The sequence below is a fragment of the Mesoplodon mirus genome (genome assembly GCF_964341445.2).
Source record: "Mesoplodon mirus genome assembly, chromosome: 6".
In the NCBI taxonomy this organism is placed as follows: Eukaryota; Metazoa; Chordata; class Mammalia; order Artiodactyla; family Ziphiidae; genus Mesoplodon; species Mesoplodon mirus.
In genome coordinates, this window is record NC_138982.1 from 61,967,552 (window position 1) to 61,986,041 (window position 18,490).

The 18,490-nt window shown below is 36.6% G+C and overlaps 1 protein-coding gene across 1 annotated transcript in view; it reads left to right on the plus strand.

Moving 5' to 3' along the window:
- The window catches only part of WDR49 (WD repeat domain 49), a gene marked incomplete at both ends in the record, with an annotated part of 137,014 nt that overhangs the window by 19,969 nt on the left and 98,555 nt on the right, over positions 1 to 18,490 (plus strand). The window contains 5 exon segments of the mRNA XM_082624325.1: positions 6,193 to 6,208; positions 6,211 to 6,632; positions 9,918 to 10,031; positions 10,508 to 10,570; positions 11,637 to 11,811. Of these exon segments, the coding sequence (XP_082480451.1) occupies positions 6,193 to 6,208; positions 6,211 to 6,632; positions 9,918 to 10,031; positions 10,508 to 10,570; positions 11,637 to 11,811 (790 nt within the window).

The window sequence follows — 18,490 nt, forward strand, 5'->3', positions numbered from 1 at the left end:
AATTTTATGCCTTTCCATAGACTATTCCGTGGCCATTAAAATGATGTTAAAGACCAATATATATTATACAAGGCATAGCTTCATGGTACGATGTAAAATGGAAAAAGCAGCACACAAAGGTATGTAAATCATGACACCATTTGGTAAATAATGCACAGGTATTTCTGTTTCTGCCTAGGAACAAGTCTGGTAGGCTGTTGGCATTACGGAGGATTTTAATTTTTGGCTTATCTATATTTTGTCTTTTCTATAGTAAACAAGGATTATTTTATGCAAAAAATAAATAATTTTTAAATGTGTTGGCACACTCATATATTGCTAATTGAAAGTATGTGATCTCTTCTTGGTGAAAAAAAGGGCTGTCAAGTTTCTTAGAAAGGGTATATTTTCAGAATTTTGTGCTTAGCCTTAGTGCTCAGTTTTTATATAAGTTACAGTGAAATCCAAATCTTAACAAAGCTCAAAAGCTGAAGAGAATGTAACAGAGTTCATGCTTTTTTTTTTTTTTTCTTAAAGACAGCTCACAAGAACTGACTGTAGTTGCAGAAAATGCTTTCTAGGTAAAAGGAGATGATTTTTAGAATATTCTTTGAAAGGGATTCAGGAAGACAGGAAGATTTTCTAAAGGTCTAAAGTCGTGCTTGCTGAGATAATCAGCCAGACATTCTGAGTATATTAGCTTCCTTGCAAGAACAATGAGAGGCCATAGCTGGTTATTTTCTTACTCATAGTTACATAGACATAGCAAAATAAACTTCTTAACATCATCTTAGGAAGAGCTGAATGAGAATACATTTTCTAATGGATCATTCACTCTTCAATTTTATTAGAAAAGGAGTTCTAATAGATGCAGAGGTACTAATTATTACTCAAAAAGACCAGACAGAGAATCATGGCTAATAGGAGTGAAAGGGTATACTTTAAAACATTATGAGGTAGTTTTTATTTGGAAGGCCTACATTCAAATTAGAACAAATTGTCTATGGGAAGAAGGTTTTGTTAAAGCCATACTAATTAAATTTTCAGTTGAAGGAACTGAGAATTATTTTATGCTCTATGTTTTATAATGAAATCCAATTTCATAAATTCTTTTTTTTTTTTTTTTTTTTTTTGCGCTACGCGGGCCTCTCACTGTTGTGGCCTCTCCCGTTGTGGAGCACAGGCTCCGGACGCGCAGGCTCAGCGGCCATGGCTCACGGGCCCAGCCACTCCGCAGCATGTGGGATCTTCCCGGACCGGGGCATGAACCCGTGTACCCTGTATCGGCAGGCGGACTCTCAACAACTGCGCCACCAGGGAAGCCCCAATTTCATAAATTCTTAATATTTCCCTAGCTAGACTAAATATATGCTTGTGAATTTAACTTGATGTGGATGTGTCTTCAACAATAATAAATATTGTTTGAATAAAATTGTTTAATGTGGGACTTCCCTGGTGCATATTTATTTAGAATGAAGGATTTTCATGGTAAAACCATGGTTTTATTTTAAAACTAAAAGCAAAAAAAGCTAGTGAGTGAACAATTAGTAATAGAATTGCCAAGTATGTCATACAATTGTGCTTCTCTGTCACATTTCATAAATTGGAAGTATTTCTCAAAATTTCCCCCGGTGCATATTGGCATTATCAATGTGCAGAAAATTATAAAGTTGATCGTATATGTTACTTTGGGGAAGAAAATTAATTTTCTTCTTTGTTTATGGTCTATTTGCCATTCCATATTCTAGAATGTAAAAAAGAAATTGTCTTGGTATTTGTCAGTCAGAACGGTTTCTTGTTCATAGAAATAAAAATAAATTACAAACTTATAGGAAGAAAATAAGGTTTGGCTTTAAAATGCTTTTTGTTAAAGGGATAATGATATAGATTTGAGAGTCTGATTGATGTCATTACATAATAGTTTAAAATTGAGATCAACTTGACTTAGCTTTCAGGAACAGTTTGCAGTTTGGGCTCAAATGGAGTGTTTTTAAGATAAGGTTTCTTTCCGTACTCAAGATCTGGGTCACTGAAAAATTTCCATCATCTAAACTTTTTAGTCTAAAAATAATTTAACAAAATTAAGAATGATGGACTTCTGAGTAGTTCAAACGGCTAAATACCAATTATTTCTCAGAAAGTTAATTTAATTAATTAAAAGCTTAGACTAACTTCTATTAAACACTTGATTACTTAGTTCTCACACACGTGGTATCTCAGTTAACCATTTTATTAAGACTATATTTTTAGAGCAGTTTTACGTTCACAACAAAATTAAGGGGAATGTACAGAGGTTACTCATATACCCCTTACCCTGAAACATGCACACCCTCCCCCATTATCCGCATCCCCACCAGAGTAGTACGCTTGTTACAACTCATAAATCTACTTTGACACATCATACTCACCCAAAAAGTCCAGTTTGCATTAAGGTTCACTCTTGGTGTTGTACGTTCTATGGGTTTGGACGAATGTATCACGACATGTATGCGTTAATGTGGTTCCATACAGAGTAGTTTCACTGCCCTGAAAATTCTCTGTGCTCTGCTTATTCATCGTCCTCCACCACTCTAATCCCTGGCAACCACTGATCTTTTTACTGTCTCCATAATTTTGCCTTTTCCAGAATGTCATGTAGTTGGAATCATACAGCGTGTAACCTTTTCAGATTGGCTTCTTTCTGTTAGTAACATGCATTTAAGTTTGCCATGTCTTTTCATGGCTTGAGAGCTCATTTCTTTTTAGCACTGAATACTATTCTATTCTGTGGATGTACTATAGTTTATTTATCCATTCACCTATGAAGTACATCTTGGTTGCTTCCAAGTATTGGCAATTATGAATAAAGCTGCTATAAAGATCACTGTGCAGGTTTTCGTGTGGATATTAGTTTTCAAATCCTTTGAGTAAATTCTAAGGAGTATGATTGCTGGATCTACATATGGTAAGAGTATGTTTAATTTTGTAGGAAACTGCTAACCTCTCTTCCAAAGTGTCTCTATGATTTTAGGTTGCCACCAGCAACGTATGAGAATTCCTGTTACTTTACATTTGTGTCAGCATTTACTGTTGTTAGTGTTCCAGATTTTGGCCATTCTAACAGGTAAGTAGTAATATATCACTGTTGTTTTAGTTTGCATTTCCCTGATATGATATGGAACATCCTTTCATATGCTTATTTGCCATCTGTATATGTTCTTTGGTGAGGTATCTATTAAGGTCCTTGGCCCATTTTTAATTGGATTATTTGTTTTCTTATTGTCGAACTTTAAGAATTCTTTGTATATGTTGGATGAATTATTTATCAGATGTATCTTTTGAAAATACTTCCCTGTCTATGGCTTGTCTACTAATTCTCTTGAAATTGTTTTTCATGAGAAGGTTTTAAATTTTAATGAAATCCAGATTATGAATTCTTTCTTTCATGGATTGTGCTTTTGGTGTTTCATCTAAAAACAAACCTAAATGACCAAACTCAAGGTCATTTAGGTTTGTTTCTATGTTATCTTCTAGGAGTTTTATAGTTTTGTGTTTTACATTTAGGTCTGTGATCCATTTTGAGTTAATCTTTGTGAATGGTATAAGGTCTGTGTCTAGATTCATTTTTTTGCTATGTGGATGTCCAGTTATTCCAGCACCATTTGTTGAAGATTTTGTCTTTTCTCCATTGTATTGCTTTTGGTCCTTTGTCAAATATCAGTTGACTGTGTTTATATGGCTCTGTTTCTGGGCTCTCTATTCTGTTTCATTGATCTGGTTCTATATTCTTATGCCAATACCACACTGTCTGGGTTACTGAAGTTTTATAATAAATCTTGAAGTTGGGTAGAGTCAGGCTTCCAACTTTGTTCTTGTCCTTCACATTGTGTTAGCTCATCTCAGTCTTTGGCCTCACCATATAAATGTGGAGTCAGTTTTTCAATATCCACAAAATAACTTGCTGAGACTTTTATTGGAATTGCATGGGATCTATAGATTATTTTGGGAAGAACTGAGATCTTGACAATACTGAATCTTCCTCTCTATGAACATGGAATATCTCTCCAATAATTTAGTTCTTGACTTTGCTGATAGGAATTTTGTAGTTTTCCTCATATAGATCTCATACACACTTTGTTAGATTTATATGTATTTCATTTTTGAGAGTGCTAATGTAAAATGATATTATGGTTTTAATATCAAATTCTTCTCATTCATTGACGGTGTATAGGAAAGCTACTGACTTTTGTATATTAATCTTGTACCCTGCAATCTTGTTATCATCACTTCTTAGTTCCAGGAGCTTTTTGTTGATTCTTTCAGATTTTCTACATAGATGATCATGTCATCTGCGAACAAAGACAATTTTATTTTTCTTCCCAATCATTATAATTTTACTTCCTTTTCTTGTCTTACTGCATTAAGTAGAGCTTCCAATATGATGTTGAAAAGCAATGGTGAGAGGAAGACATGCTTGCCTTGTACCTGATCCTTTGTAGGAATGCTACAAATTTCACCATTAAGTATGATGTTAGCTGTATGTTTTTGGCAGATATTCTTTACCAAGTTGAGGAAGTTTCCTTCTATTCTTAGTTTACTGAGAGTTTTTATCATGAATGGGTGTTGAATTTTGTCACATGCTTTTTCTGCATTTACTGATATGTCATTTAACCTTCATAATCATTTTCTTGAGACTGATATTTTGCTGTATCCACTTTACAGATGGGAGAATTAAGCCTCAACAGTGAAGTAACTTGCCAGTAGTTCCCACAGTTTCTGATGGAACCAGAATTAAATCTACAGTTGTTTGACCTGCTCTACAATATGCTGCCTCCCTGTGTTTACCATCAATTCTGACTCTTTGGCTCTGAGGTAGTAGAAAAACAGATTCTCTCATCATGAAGCTCACCGAACTAAACAGCCTATCAATATTAAGCTATATACTTATTTGAAATACAGATGCTTCTCATTATTCATGGATTCTGTATTTGTGAACTTGCCTACTTGCTAAAACTTATTTGTAACCCCCAAGTCAATACTCAAGGCACCTTCATGGTCATTCACACACATGTACAGAGTGGCAAAAAGTTGCAGTCTTCCAGTGTGCCGGTTCAGTGCTGAGGTCGAACTCAGTGACACCCTGCCTTCTTATTCCAGCTCTCGTACCATAAACAAGTGTCCTATTTGTGCTCCACTTGGTGCCAGGTTTTTACATTTTGTGCTTTTTTTGGCGATTTCACTGTTTAAAATGGCTCCCCAAGTGTAGTGTAAAGTTCTGTCTAAGTGCAAGAAGGTTGTGCTGTGCCTTATGGAGAAAATACGTGTGTTAGATAAGCTTCACTCAGTCTTGACTTATAGTAATGTTGGCCATGAATTCACGGTTAATGAATTAACAATATATATTAAAATGTCTTTCAGTGGAAACAGACATAAAACAAAATTAAGAATTGACGATGAAAATATTGTGACCAGAGGCTCACAGAAACCTAATGTTGTATTTCCCATAAAAGCCATGGTTCAGTATCTGCTAATTTAGTGTTTGCAAAGGCTTTATAGAACATAACTACCACGAATAATGAAAATCAACTTATAAGGTTTCACTGTCTTTGTAATGGTGTGTTCATAGAGGTGACTTCTTGCCCTTGGATTAAAGTGTCACTGTGATATCATTTTACTGGCTATGCTAAACTCTCTTCAGGGATTCACCCATTTTCTCTAAACCACTGTATTTGTTTCCTATTGATGCTATAACAAATTACCACAAACTTAGTAGCATAAACCTCACAAATGTATCATTTTACAGTTCTACAGCTCAGAATTCCAAAATGGGTTTTACAGGGCTAAAATCAATGTGTTGTCAAGATTGTCTTCCTTCTGGAGCCTCTAGGGGATAATCTCTTTCCTTAACTTGTCCAGCTTCTAGAGGTCACCTGAAGTCCTTGGTTCATAGCCCTGCATCACTCTGACCTCTGCACTCATCATCATATCAAACCTCTGACTCTCCTATCTCCCTCTGCCAGTTATAAGGACATCTGTGATTGAGGATGTCAGCTTGTAGGTCTGTCAGTTATTTGCTCTGCAGCCCCAATTCATTTAAGTATAGCACCATTATAAAGTAGGTGTTTTTCTTTGCATCTTGGAAGAATCGCTGATTAGATCCACCTTTGGGGGTAGCACAGTGCTCTGGTATTTAGGATGTTTTCACTGATGTCTTGTTTTTTTTCCTGTTTCTAGCCCTCAGAGCCAAGTCAACCATTTGTATGTCCAGAGAAGAATTTGTGCAGAGGATGACAGAGATTGTTGGTTGGGGCACAAAGGAAGAATATGGAGAGCTCTTTGATAAAGTGGATGTGGCCCAAGATGGCTGTATTAATTGGGACAAGCTGACTTCATTTATGCTGTTAACACTTTATGAGAAAGATGAACAAGCAAAGGCAATGGTGGTTCCCCAGTGGAAAGACCTTGAATTCCTCCCGGTGAAATGCAAGGACACCATTCAAAAAGTAATTTTCTTAACAAGTTCAAGTCGTTATCTGATCATCAGGAAGGAAGGTTTAGTAGGAATCTGGGGAGAGAATTTAAAGCTGCAAGAAATGCTTCCCATCATTTCAGATGCCAACAAGCTTAAACACCTGTGGCTGACAAGTATGGCTTCTCTGGAAAATGAAAACAAGGTACAGAGTCTTTATAAATAAATTTATTGCTTGTAAAAGGGGGGAAATGATAGGACAGGGCTCCTGATCAATAGCAAGTATAACACTAGCAGTGACAGAGAGCTGAATTACTCTTTTGTACCTCTCATCTCACCTGGAGGGAATGCAAGTAAATCCAATTCACAGCCTGTTCTGTGTGTGCCTTTAAATAACAAGACTGATAGTGACTCAGATTGTTGGCTCTGTCCCCAGTGAGGCCATGCTGCATTACTAGCTGATAAGACCTTTATGACTGTAGTTTTTAGCAGAGTCTTGGATCTGTATGCAGAGCTGAGAGGCTATATCAGTGCATAGCACAGCTCAGTGCAATTTCAGGGAACTGCTTATCTGATGTTGACCACTGTACTAGTCAGTTTCTTAATTTTGATGGGTAGGGCCCATTCAGTCCAAATACCCTCATATAACTAGACCTATGAGAAAGATAACATATTGAAAGGAAAGTCAATTTGTGAGGGAAGAATGCAGCTTAAAGAATCCATATTCTTAGTATTTTACATTAAGCAGATGGTAAATTTTACTATGAAAAATTTAAGCTTACACACAAGCAGGGATAATCCCATTAAGAACCAATATCCACCCTTAGCCATTTACAATTCACAGCCAATCTTGTTTCACCTACATCTCCCCTCTATTGAAATCCAAAACATCCAGTCATCTAATCTGTAAATATTTCAGTATTTTGAAAAAAGTCTCTCTTTTTAGCATAAACATAATACCATATCACATTTAATATCAATAGCAATAATTCCTTAATATCATCAAATATCCACTCATGTACATATTTCTGTCTTATGATTTTTTTAATAGTTTGTTAATTGTTTGTTTGATAGTTTGAATCACCTAATGACTAATAATGTTGAGTATATTTCCATGTGCTGATTTGCTAACTATTTATCCTTTTCGGTGAAGTGTCTATTCAAATCCTTTGCCCATTTTTTATTGAGTTTATTTTGTTATTATTGAGTTTTGAGAGTTCTTTATATATTCTGGTTATATGCAATTATATGATGGATAATTTACAAATATTGTATCCCAGTTTGTGCTTTGTCTTTTCTTTCTCTTACACTGCCTTTGATATTTCATTTTCAAGATTGTTCATTGCTAGTGAATATAAATAGTTTTTAAAAAGTAATCTTATATTCTACAACTTTGCTGAACTCACTTATTGGTTCTAATTGGTTTTGTTGTTGTTGTTGATTCCCTAAGATTTTCTGTATATAAGATCGTGTCATCTACGAATAGAGTTAGTTTAACTTCTTCCTTTCCAATCTGGATGCCTTTTATTTACTTTTCTTGCCTAATTTCCCTGGCTAGCAACTCCAGCACAGTGTTGAATAGAAGTGGTGAGAGTGAACAGCCTCGTCTTATTTCTGATCTTAGGGAGAGTACAATCGATTTTTCACCATTAAGTATGATATCAGCTGTAGGTTGTGTTTTTGTTTTGTTTTGTTTTGTACATGCTCTTTATCAAGTTTCTTTCTATTCCTAATTTGTTGAATATTCTTATCATGAAAATGCATTGGGTTTTGTTAAATGCTTTTTTGTATTTATTAAGATGATCATACCACCTTTTTCCTTTATTCTATTAATATGGTGTATTACATTAGTTGATATTTGTATGTGTTAAACTAACCTGGTATTCCTGGTGTTGGGAGGAAGAAATTTTCCTCTACCCTTCTAGGTTGGTCCAATAATTAAATTGAAATGAGACAGATTAACAAGGGAAATCAAACAAAAGTCTAATAATATGTATATATGGAAGGGACCCAGGAAAACTGAGTAACTCACCAAAGTGTCCAAAGACTTCACCTTAAATATCATCTTTAACAAAGACAAAAGAGGGTGTTGGGATGGTGGTTTGGGATTTCAAAGGGGATGAAGGCAATTTACATGAGGATGGAAAAGCAAATATATGGTATACAAATATTTGCTGGGCCATACAGAGATGCTGGGACTCAGAGTGGACTCTAGACCCTGAGCTTCTGCCATCACATCTAGCCCATGGTCTTTGCAGATATCTCTGGTGATAGCTCTATTCTAGGAACAGGCCCTTTATCCAAATTCTTCAGGCAGCTGGGGGGAGGTAAAAAGAAAAACTTCCTGAGTCTTCTGTTTCTTAAAAATAATCAACCTAAATTAATCCTCATGCCAAAGAGACACATTTTGAGGTGGCAAATTTTGTTTCCCTACACTTGTATAAATATTACTTGGTCACGGTGTGTAATCTTTTTTATATGTTGCTAGATTCTCTTTGATACTATTTAGCTGAAGATTTTTACATCTATATTCATTAGGAATATTGGTCTGCAGTTTTCTTTTCTTGTGATATCTTCGTGTGGTTTTGGTATTAGGAAATACTGGCCTCATAAAATGATTTGGAAAGTGTTCCCTCCATTTCTAGTTTTTGGAAGAGTTTTAGAAAGATTGGGTTTAATTCTTTAAATGTTTGATAGAACTTATTAATGAAAAGTCATCCAGGCCTGGGATTTTCTTTGTGGGAAATTTTTTTGATTACAAATTCAATCTTTCTATTTATTATATGTCTGCTGAGATTTTCTATTTCTTCTTGAGTTAGTTTAGGTAATTTTGTGTTTCTAGGCATTTGTACATTTCATTTCAGTTATCTAATTTGTTGGCTTACAGTTGGTCATGGTATTCTCTTATAATCCTTTTCTTAATTTCTGTAAGGTTGATGGTAATATCTGCTCTTTTATTTCTGGATTTAGTAATGTTTATCTTCTCTCTCTTTTGGGGGGGTTAGTCTAGCTAAAGTTTTGTCAATTTTATTTACAAATGTATTTACCCTTTCTTAAATAGTTTTTAGGATTTTATTTGACTTAGGAAGGCTACTTACAGAATTTTTAGTAATTTATTTCTGTGAAAGCCTCTGCTTGCCTCATAAAACATGGTTTTTAAAGTTTCTGTATGGTTGTGTGATGCTGTAGCCCTCTATGTCCTTGTCTTTCCTGTGATTAGTTGCCTAGTCTCCCATGGGTGGAAGAAGTTGGGGGTCTGTAAAGTAGGGATAGGGAAGAAAGTGTGTTCAAATGGGAAAGGTTTTATCTTGCCTAGAATACTTGGTTAGAATAAAGCACATTTGTGCTACCATGCTATACTTCTGTAATACATTAAGGACCCTCAGGTGCAAATGTCTGATTTGGTGCTAAGATTTGCATGTCTGCTTTTCATATTGTTTTCACTAAATCCATCAGAAATATTTTCTGATTTTCTACTTTGCTACTTTAGATAGCAGTGGCTTTTACAATAAAAGAGATTTGTTTCTATGATCTGCTGTCCAAAGAAGAATTTCCTTGTCAATATAAACTCCAAGGCCTGAAAGGAACACCAATTTGCATTGATTATTGATACGACCCTTTTTTTTTTTTAAACTGAAGTGAATTTTAATACAGAAAATGAAGACAGCATTTTGCAAATTTATCGCTCAAAGGGGTATCTCTATTTGAGGAAATCAAATACCGCAAAAAAAAAAAAAAAAAAAAGAAAGAAAAGAAATGGTTACCAAGGTAATGCAGGTCAGGGGATCAAAGGTGAAGGGTCACACATTATTAAAAAGAAATCCAAAAGGACGGCTGCATCATGATCTCTCATTAGTGTTCCAACGGTGCCTCTCTTTGGGTAAACTTGAACATTTAGGCAGACATTCAAGCAGCTTTTTCGGTAAAAAGATTTTTACATGACTACTATTGCTGTTCCCATGATCATCTTCCGGCTTGTTTTCAGCAGCCATTTCCCCTCCGCGCGCCACAGATCCCTCCTCCTCGCAACCGGGATCCGTAGCGCGCGCCTCGTACCGCCACCACCGCCGCCGCCGGCAGCCCTCGTACGACCCTTTTGATGCCAATGAGTCAATTCTTTCTCTTGGGGACATAACCGGAAAGGTAAGTGAGGGAAGGATAAGGTTGAACACTATGGATTTAATCATCAAAGCTTAGCTCAAAATAGAAATAGAGTACAATGAATGTGACCCCCTAATTGAGCTACTTTATAGATTACAAGGCCACACACCTTGGACATGAAAAAGATGGATTAGGTCATAATTCCTCTCCTTGCATATGAAAACCAATCTGCCCTTTGGGTTTCTTGCCTGTGTATAATCTCATTTTCCTTATTTAGAAAAAAGTATTTGCTAACTTTTTCACCATAGGATGCTTAATCTATTAGACCCCATTTTTTTTTTTTTTTTTTTGCGGTACGGGGCTTCTCACTGCTGTGGCCTCTTCCATTGCGGAGCACAGGCTTCGGACGCGCTGGCTCAGCGGCCATGACTCACGGGCCCAGCCACTCTGCGGCATGTGGGATCTTCCCAGACCCGGGCACGAACCCTTGTCCCCTGCATTGGCAGGCGGACTCTCAACCACTGCGCCACCAGGGAATCCCCATAGACCCCACTATTAATAAACATTTAATATTGTGTCTAAAGTTATCTCATAATTCTTTCAAATTGTTCACATTTTCATTTATAAGATTTCAGGCTTCTCAGTAGCAAGCTCCTGGGAAATGCTTATTTCCTGTCTCATGTGACAAAGGAATAGGTGCATTAGAGAGAGCAGCACTGAACCCCAGACACTGCATACAATGATTTCTGTCTTCCCATCAAATTCCACCCAACCTCTGAAAAATGACTTCTTACTGAATGACAGTAGAATATGCCTGTGAATGCTGAAATAGTCTAATTTGAACAATTTCCACTCATAGTTATGTAAGCCTTTCATCTTTACTGTTTTTAATGACAGATCATAAAAGCAAACAAATAAATGCCCTTGGTAATTGCATTAGCAACCTTGTAGTGTCATGTCTTTCAATATAACTGCCTGCAACCTTTAAATAATATTAAAGAAATGCCTGTTAATTCAATACCTGTTCCTTATTAATCATAAAGAACATAGAATCTTCTTGCAACAGTTACCTACCCATGTTTGTTTTTCTTGTAATGTCTCTCTCAAGGTTCAAGTAATTGCTTTCACAACGGCCTTGATTTCCCTTTTTGAGCATCCTGCTGGTGCATGTAAAGATGAAGAAGCAACCGTGACCATTAACTGGGCAGAGCCATGCTCTGGACATCACAAATGTTGCTATACATTAGGGCACAAACTTCATTGTGGAGACTGGGTCACACAAGGTACTGAATTTAAACAACAATGAAAGAAACAGTCACCTTAGACTTCTACATTTACATTCTTAATGAAAATGTTTCCACACACAGTGTTCAAGTCTAGAAACTAATAACTGATTCCCTGGAGGTTTTGACCTGGACTTTGATATCCCCTGCACACTAGCAGGAATACTTCTTTCTTTTTTTTCCTTCTAAAATTTATGCCTCATACAATTAATTCAGGCGCACTGTGCAGTCAAGAAATCTCAAGACGGGAGAAAATTGTCACAGAATCCATTTAACTTCACCCCAACTCTGATCCGAACTAATTTTGTTTAGTCACATTTGGGTCTACTTAATAAAAGAATTTAACAGGTACCCTCAAAACACTCCCTTGCTTTCTTTATATTCTCATGGGAAGTGTATTAGTTTGACTGCTTTCAGAATGGACTCTTCTCAGTTTTCTTTTCTTTTTTCTCTTTTTTGATATAATGACTGAGTTGCTCTGATCTAGAGCACTTGAGTGGCGGTTTTCTGTGTGATAGGATTATGTTATAAAACAACATCTATGGAAGGCCAGGACTTTCTTAAAACCTAGTCAACAATGAGTTTATTAGTTTCACAATATGCCTAATTTTTTACAAAATTTGCATCTGATGGTTCAAGATCCAAATGTGCCTTTTCTGCTCTGATACCTCCTTTGGTCTGGACACTAAGGACTATGGTATTTTTCTCACTTCTAAACTGCTACATTAAATAATGCTACATTCCAGTGATGATTGGAATGGAAACTGTCAATCTCATTGTTATATTGTAGGCATATTCCTAATGTTCTCTGAAGAAGAGATAGTCAGAATGGACCCAACTGTTGGTTTTTATGGTAGTTTTCCCCTTTTTGAGTTTTAGGAGTTTGGAACTAATTCCTTAATGCATGACCTACAATAATAATATCCCACATGATGAGCTATAGGTTCTGTACTTTTTTCTTCAATGTAAATCATACCATGTCATTGGTACTTTCTACCTATCCTGTAATTCTGGCATGATATAAATTGTGGGAAAACCAAAAGATAAAAGTTTTTGGTCATCCACTATGTGTGACAGACACAAAATTATGTGTTATGTTTTCATAACTTGGAAACAAGAAAGTACTAGAAAGTGAAGAGAGTCCTTGAAAGTGAGGGAGGTATTACAGCTGCTTCCAAACAAGCATGATATTTTAATACATAAACTAAAGACTAAAAAGACCGCAGTAGTAAAGTTATAGTTCTTGAAATCTGCTTGTAGTAAGTTCCCTGAAGTTTAGTTTGAGTTCCATGACCTTAAATTAATATGAATAAATAAAGAGAAAAGCTAATAGAATTCTGTTTTTGAAAAGGTTGGGGATGTAACAAGGTTTTAAAATTGAGATCATTTGTCTGAATATGAGTAGTGTCTAAATACTCTCTTCACACTCAGGGAGAGAATGAAAAGCTCTCACTCTAGACTGTCACAATTTCATTTAAACCTCTCAAAAACCAACGCTACTGGTGAAGTAATCTGCTGATGAGCTCTTGTCTGTTAAGTTGCAGGACAAGAATTTTTCTCTAGGTCAATGTGAATTCATTGCTCATCATATCTCCAACATATCATTCTGATTTGTAGTTCTTTTACCTACTGACAAAAGAATATGCGAACTTAGTTTAGTATCAGCAGTAGATATTCATGCTTATGACCTAAGGAATCCACCTTTGGAGTTTAGCCTCTAAACCATGGCAATTAGGAATTGGCTATAGAAAAGTTTTATATATATTAAAAAATTAGGGATCTTTGTTATCTAATTTGGATTATATATGTCTTAGCTCTTTGAATTAAAACTCATAATCAGGCGAATAGTCTTTGGAAGAATAGCTGAAAGAATATATTTACTTTAGTCCACTTATTTAAATCAGTCAACAATTATTTATATTTTATGTGCTTTAAAACTGTCTTAGGTATTGGAGGCAGTGGAAGAAAGATAAATTATAGGCTTAACTCAAAAAACTTAATAGGTAAGTAAGAATTAAAGACATATAAAAGCATGTATTCGAACATTGTACAATGGTACTGAAAATTAACTACTAAATCATATAAACAAGATTTTGACTCCTGTTGTAATTCTTAAGCAGGAAAAGACATGAAGAAGAGCTTCAAGGGTGAGTGGTGGTATTTGAAGGATGGATGGGTAGAGGGGAAAAAAGAGAGCATGGTGAACATAAATAAAGGTAGGCAAGTAGGCACAATAATGGAGGGTGAGGTGGACATGAATAGATCAGAGATGGAGTATTAGGACATAACAGTGCCTAGGTCTAATAAGGATGTCTGTTGGAAGATCTTGGCAATCAGGCCAAGTTCACATTTAACAGAAAAAATGAAACAGTGAAGCATTTAAGGTTTTTGAGGAAATTTGGGCAGACCTGATGTAGACAGCATTTAGGAAAATTTTATTTAGTAGTTCTGTCCAGCATAGATTGGGGGGCAAAGAAAGAAACTGCAATCAGATTGGCTAGTTGGGATCATGAGAAAATGGAAATGGTAAAGCAAGGAGAGAAACAAGCAACATTTTGAAACAGGAATCTTCAGGACTTGAGGTCTGAAATGTGGAATGATGAGCTGTTTTAGAATATCTCACAAAGACTTCTGTTCCCAGGTTGGGAATGTTCTATTTGCAGTTGACAGATGCCCTCCTGGGCCCAATGCTCAGACTCTCCCCGGCTTACTTTCTCAATGTTGACTACTTCTAGGATTCTTTATTCTGAGATACTCCTGATCTGCCAAAAAAGAAGAGTCTTTCTTACCAGTATTGTTCTGATACTTCCCTTCCCTTTGCCAAGCTTCATATTTGTCTCTTCAACCATCTAATTCAGATGGACACTTCCTTGTGTAATTTGCAAACTTCTCTATTTTGGCTTTGCTGCTGGGTTCCTACAAATTTCTGTATCCACATCAGAATCTTAGTTCTGTCTGTCATAACCCTCCCAATCCCAGATGTCCCAAATTTGGATGGCTCACTTACAAATCACATTTATACATAAATTGAAAATTAAAACATTATTCTTAGGGCAGGAAATATGTCCTTTATTCTCTTAGTGTCCTTTATAACACGTAGTATAATGTTTCGTACAACTTTCCCTTTCTCACTGATTTTAAGCAGTCTGATTGTGATGTGCCTTAGTTTTCTTGGAGTGTGTGTGTGTGTGTGTGTGTGTGTGTTTATGCTGACTGGAATTCATTGTGATTCTTGGATTTTCATTAAATTTGAAAATTTTTCTATTGCTATTTTTTTCTGAAGTTTTTTGTCTCCCCCTCTTTTTTTTTTTTCTGTAAGATGCTTGATATTGCCCTGCTAGTTATGGAGGCTTTTTCATTTTTATTCAGCTGGTTGTTTTTTTAAACCACTATGCTTTAGTTGAGTTGGATTCTATTTCTATGTCTTCAAGTTCCTGAATCTTTTCTTCTGAGATATTGCAGAGTGGTTTCAAAGGGTGAGTGAGGCTGCCTCTGTGGTTCAGGTGGGCTAGCGTGCCCCAGCCTAGTGCCTCGGTTGGGGGCAGCCCTGCAGAGACCTGTGGTGTGGGCTGCAGCCAATGGAGCCCTGACACGAGTGGGGCCACTTCAGAGGGCTGCAGCATAGGTGGGGCCATTGCCACAGCGTGGGCAGTACCTTTGGGGGTGACGTTGCTATCCCAGTACATTTGGAAGGCAGATTATAAGACCAATGGGCTATTTCTGAGCCATAAAGTTTAATGGAGTTTCCCCGTTAGTTTTTATATTTACTTGAGACCTATCACCTCTTTGTTCTTTCTTCTTTTTGGAATGGGAATGCCTCTCACATGCCTGTTCTATCATTTTATTTTGGAAACGTGTAACTTGTTTGGTTTCACAAGTTCACAGCTTGGAGAGCAATTTACCTCAGGATGGCTTGTATCCTGAGTATTACCCATGTCTGATTTAGCTATCTGGATGAGATTTGAACTTAGACTTTAGAGTTGTTGTTGGAATGAGTTAAGACTTCTAGGACTGTTGAGATGTATTTTACATGTGAGAAGGACATGAATTTGGGGAGAGGGGCAGGGGCAGAGTGTATGGACTGGATTTTTGTGTCCTTCTCCCCCCGCAAATTCATATGTTGAAGTCCTAAGCCCCCCACCTACCCCCTTATAATGGTGCCTTTGGGAGGTGATTAAGTCATGAAAGTGTAGGTTTTGTGAACAGGAAGAGACCCCCAGAGAGCTCTCTCACTTCTTCCCCACATGAGGGCACAGTGAGAAGCAGGGCATCTGTGAACTAAGAAGTAGACCCTGACCAGACACCAAATCTGTCAGCACCTTGGTCTTGGACTTCCCAGTCTCCAGAACTGTGGGAGATAAATGTTTGTTGTTTAAATCACTAGGTCTCTATATTTTGTTACAGCAGCCTGGACTAAGACATTGAATAAACATTATTAAAAATATTTCAGAAGAAAAGAGAAACCAAAAGAAATCTTGCAAATATTGGTAGACTTTTTCTTTTAATGGGAGTTATTTATGGTAAAAAGAAAATGGTCAGGGTGAGAAAAATATATTTACCGATAGTGTATAGTGTAATATTCTATGAATGGCTGTTGAAGAAATGCAGTAGAAGAGAAGATAACTCAAAAAGGAGAAAGTAGAGAATATGGAAAGGTGAAGTATCTATATAAGACTTTGTCTTCTTTCAAGTTTTAGATTTGAAACTCAGGTACCTCTGAAAGGGGACTGGCTTCCGTCCTAAGCAGTGCATGACTGCCTTTTCCCAGATTTAGTCACTGGGATTCGAAGCTTAAATACAACTTTTTTGTTTTTGGTTTGCTTGCAGGTCAATTATTTCCCTATGAGGAGAATGGAAGGAGGCTGAAATGAGGAGGCAGGAAAAGGAAGAAGGCAGGCTGGAGTCAAGTAGAGGACAGTGGGCTTAGTAGTAATTATGCTTCTTGGTCTGCAAGACTTACTGTGTCAGGAGCAAGCAAACAATGGCTGCATTCATGTGATACTCTTTTTACCCCAGCAACATGAATTGATATTTAGACCTCCTCAAGAAATATTTGTAGTGATTTCCTTCTCAGTGTGAGGAGGGAATGTACAATTGAGGAAAGAAACTAATACATGGCAAGTTTGGTGATAATGTTTCACTGAAGCTAATGATAAAATATCTGTAAAATTGAAATGTCAAAAGAAAAACTCAGTTTCAGACATGTGAATATTAGCTTAACTGCTTTAAGGTAAGGTTCATACTTATTTAAAACTTTGGAGGAGAAAATGTTTTCATTGCGTCTGAGTGATTCTGTGTTGTATGTTAATGGAAAAATAATTACCTTCTGAAATACTTGAAAAGTAAGCACAGTGATTTTGGGCAGTAGTGGCAAGACATAAATGTCATCAACCTCAAAGAAGTTTCTCTTTTTTTTGGTCCCAAAGAATTGCCTTTTCATATAGACAATATCATTGGAAACCTTGGAAACCAGAGACTGGAAGTACAGCTCCGGAAAGAGTGAATACTAAATTGCCAATAATAAAAATGATTGACTTTCTATTATGTTGAAAGGTGTTTCGCCCCCTTTGTTTGACCACGGCTATGAGTTTGAACTGATAAAATCACTAATTGCTGAGCTAATTAATGGAACTGTGCCAGGGAATTTAGAATCCAGGCAGCAGGTCGTTTCCTTCGGGAGCCTTCATAATTGATGGGACTAAGTTTGGAAGAGAAGCCAGATTTAGTGTCTTGCTGGTGTGTTTTTCCACTTCCCTGCATCTAAATCAGTCCTGCAGACAAAAATGGTGCACCACTGAGTCAGCTGGAACACTCTGCCGTTCCTGCCAGTGCCGTCACTGGGTCTAAAGCAGTTGAAATCAGCTGTGAGCCACTGGCCTCAGTTTGAAGTAAAAGATCTTTTCCTGCAGCTCGTTCCACAGTGTGGTGGAAGGGTAAGATCCATTGTATTGTGAACCTAGGTCTAATCAGTATTCTGAAAATTCATTAAATGAATTGCATTATTATTTTTAATGTACCTACCAGTGCTGAGTTAGATGTATTTTGATTTTTAAAAATGGAATAGATAGAATTATTCTTTCTTATCTTTCCTCTTTGAAATGGCAGCTGCTCAGAATGTAGAGAGCCCTGTGGTGGTCTCAGAGAATGGGACTCCAACTTCAAAATAAGAAATGCAACTGAAAATAAACTCAAACAAGAGGGCATCAAAGAAAGTTCAAGGTAGGGAGTTTTCCTAAGTCATGTGACTCATAAAGTAAAAGCCCGAAAAATGATAATAAGAATTCCTAGTTAGAAATGGCCCAATTTTCTACCCTGCTATAGCTTTCATCTGTTGGCAAATGATAAAAGAGTGGCCTCATTCTAGCTTACTCTGAGGGTACTTAATAGAATTACTTACTTAGTTTTTAGGCATCACTTTTCATTTTCAAATCACTTTTTTCACATTAACTAATTGCTATTACACAGGGTTATTTTGACAGCAACATGAGTACAAAGATCAATGACAGCTTCCCTTAATGCCTTTTTTATGACTAAGGGGCAAGAGAGTGGAAGAGCTGAAAGTTAGCACCGTAAGGGACAGACATGATCAAATTGTCTTTTATCCTCTCAAATATTATTGAAAAGTAATTTTTAAATGTTTCTTTACCAATCCCCAAACTCAGTGAGAATGTTAAAAACA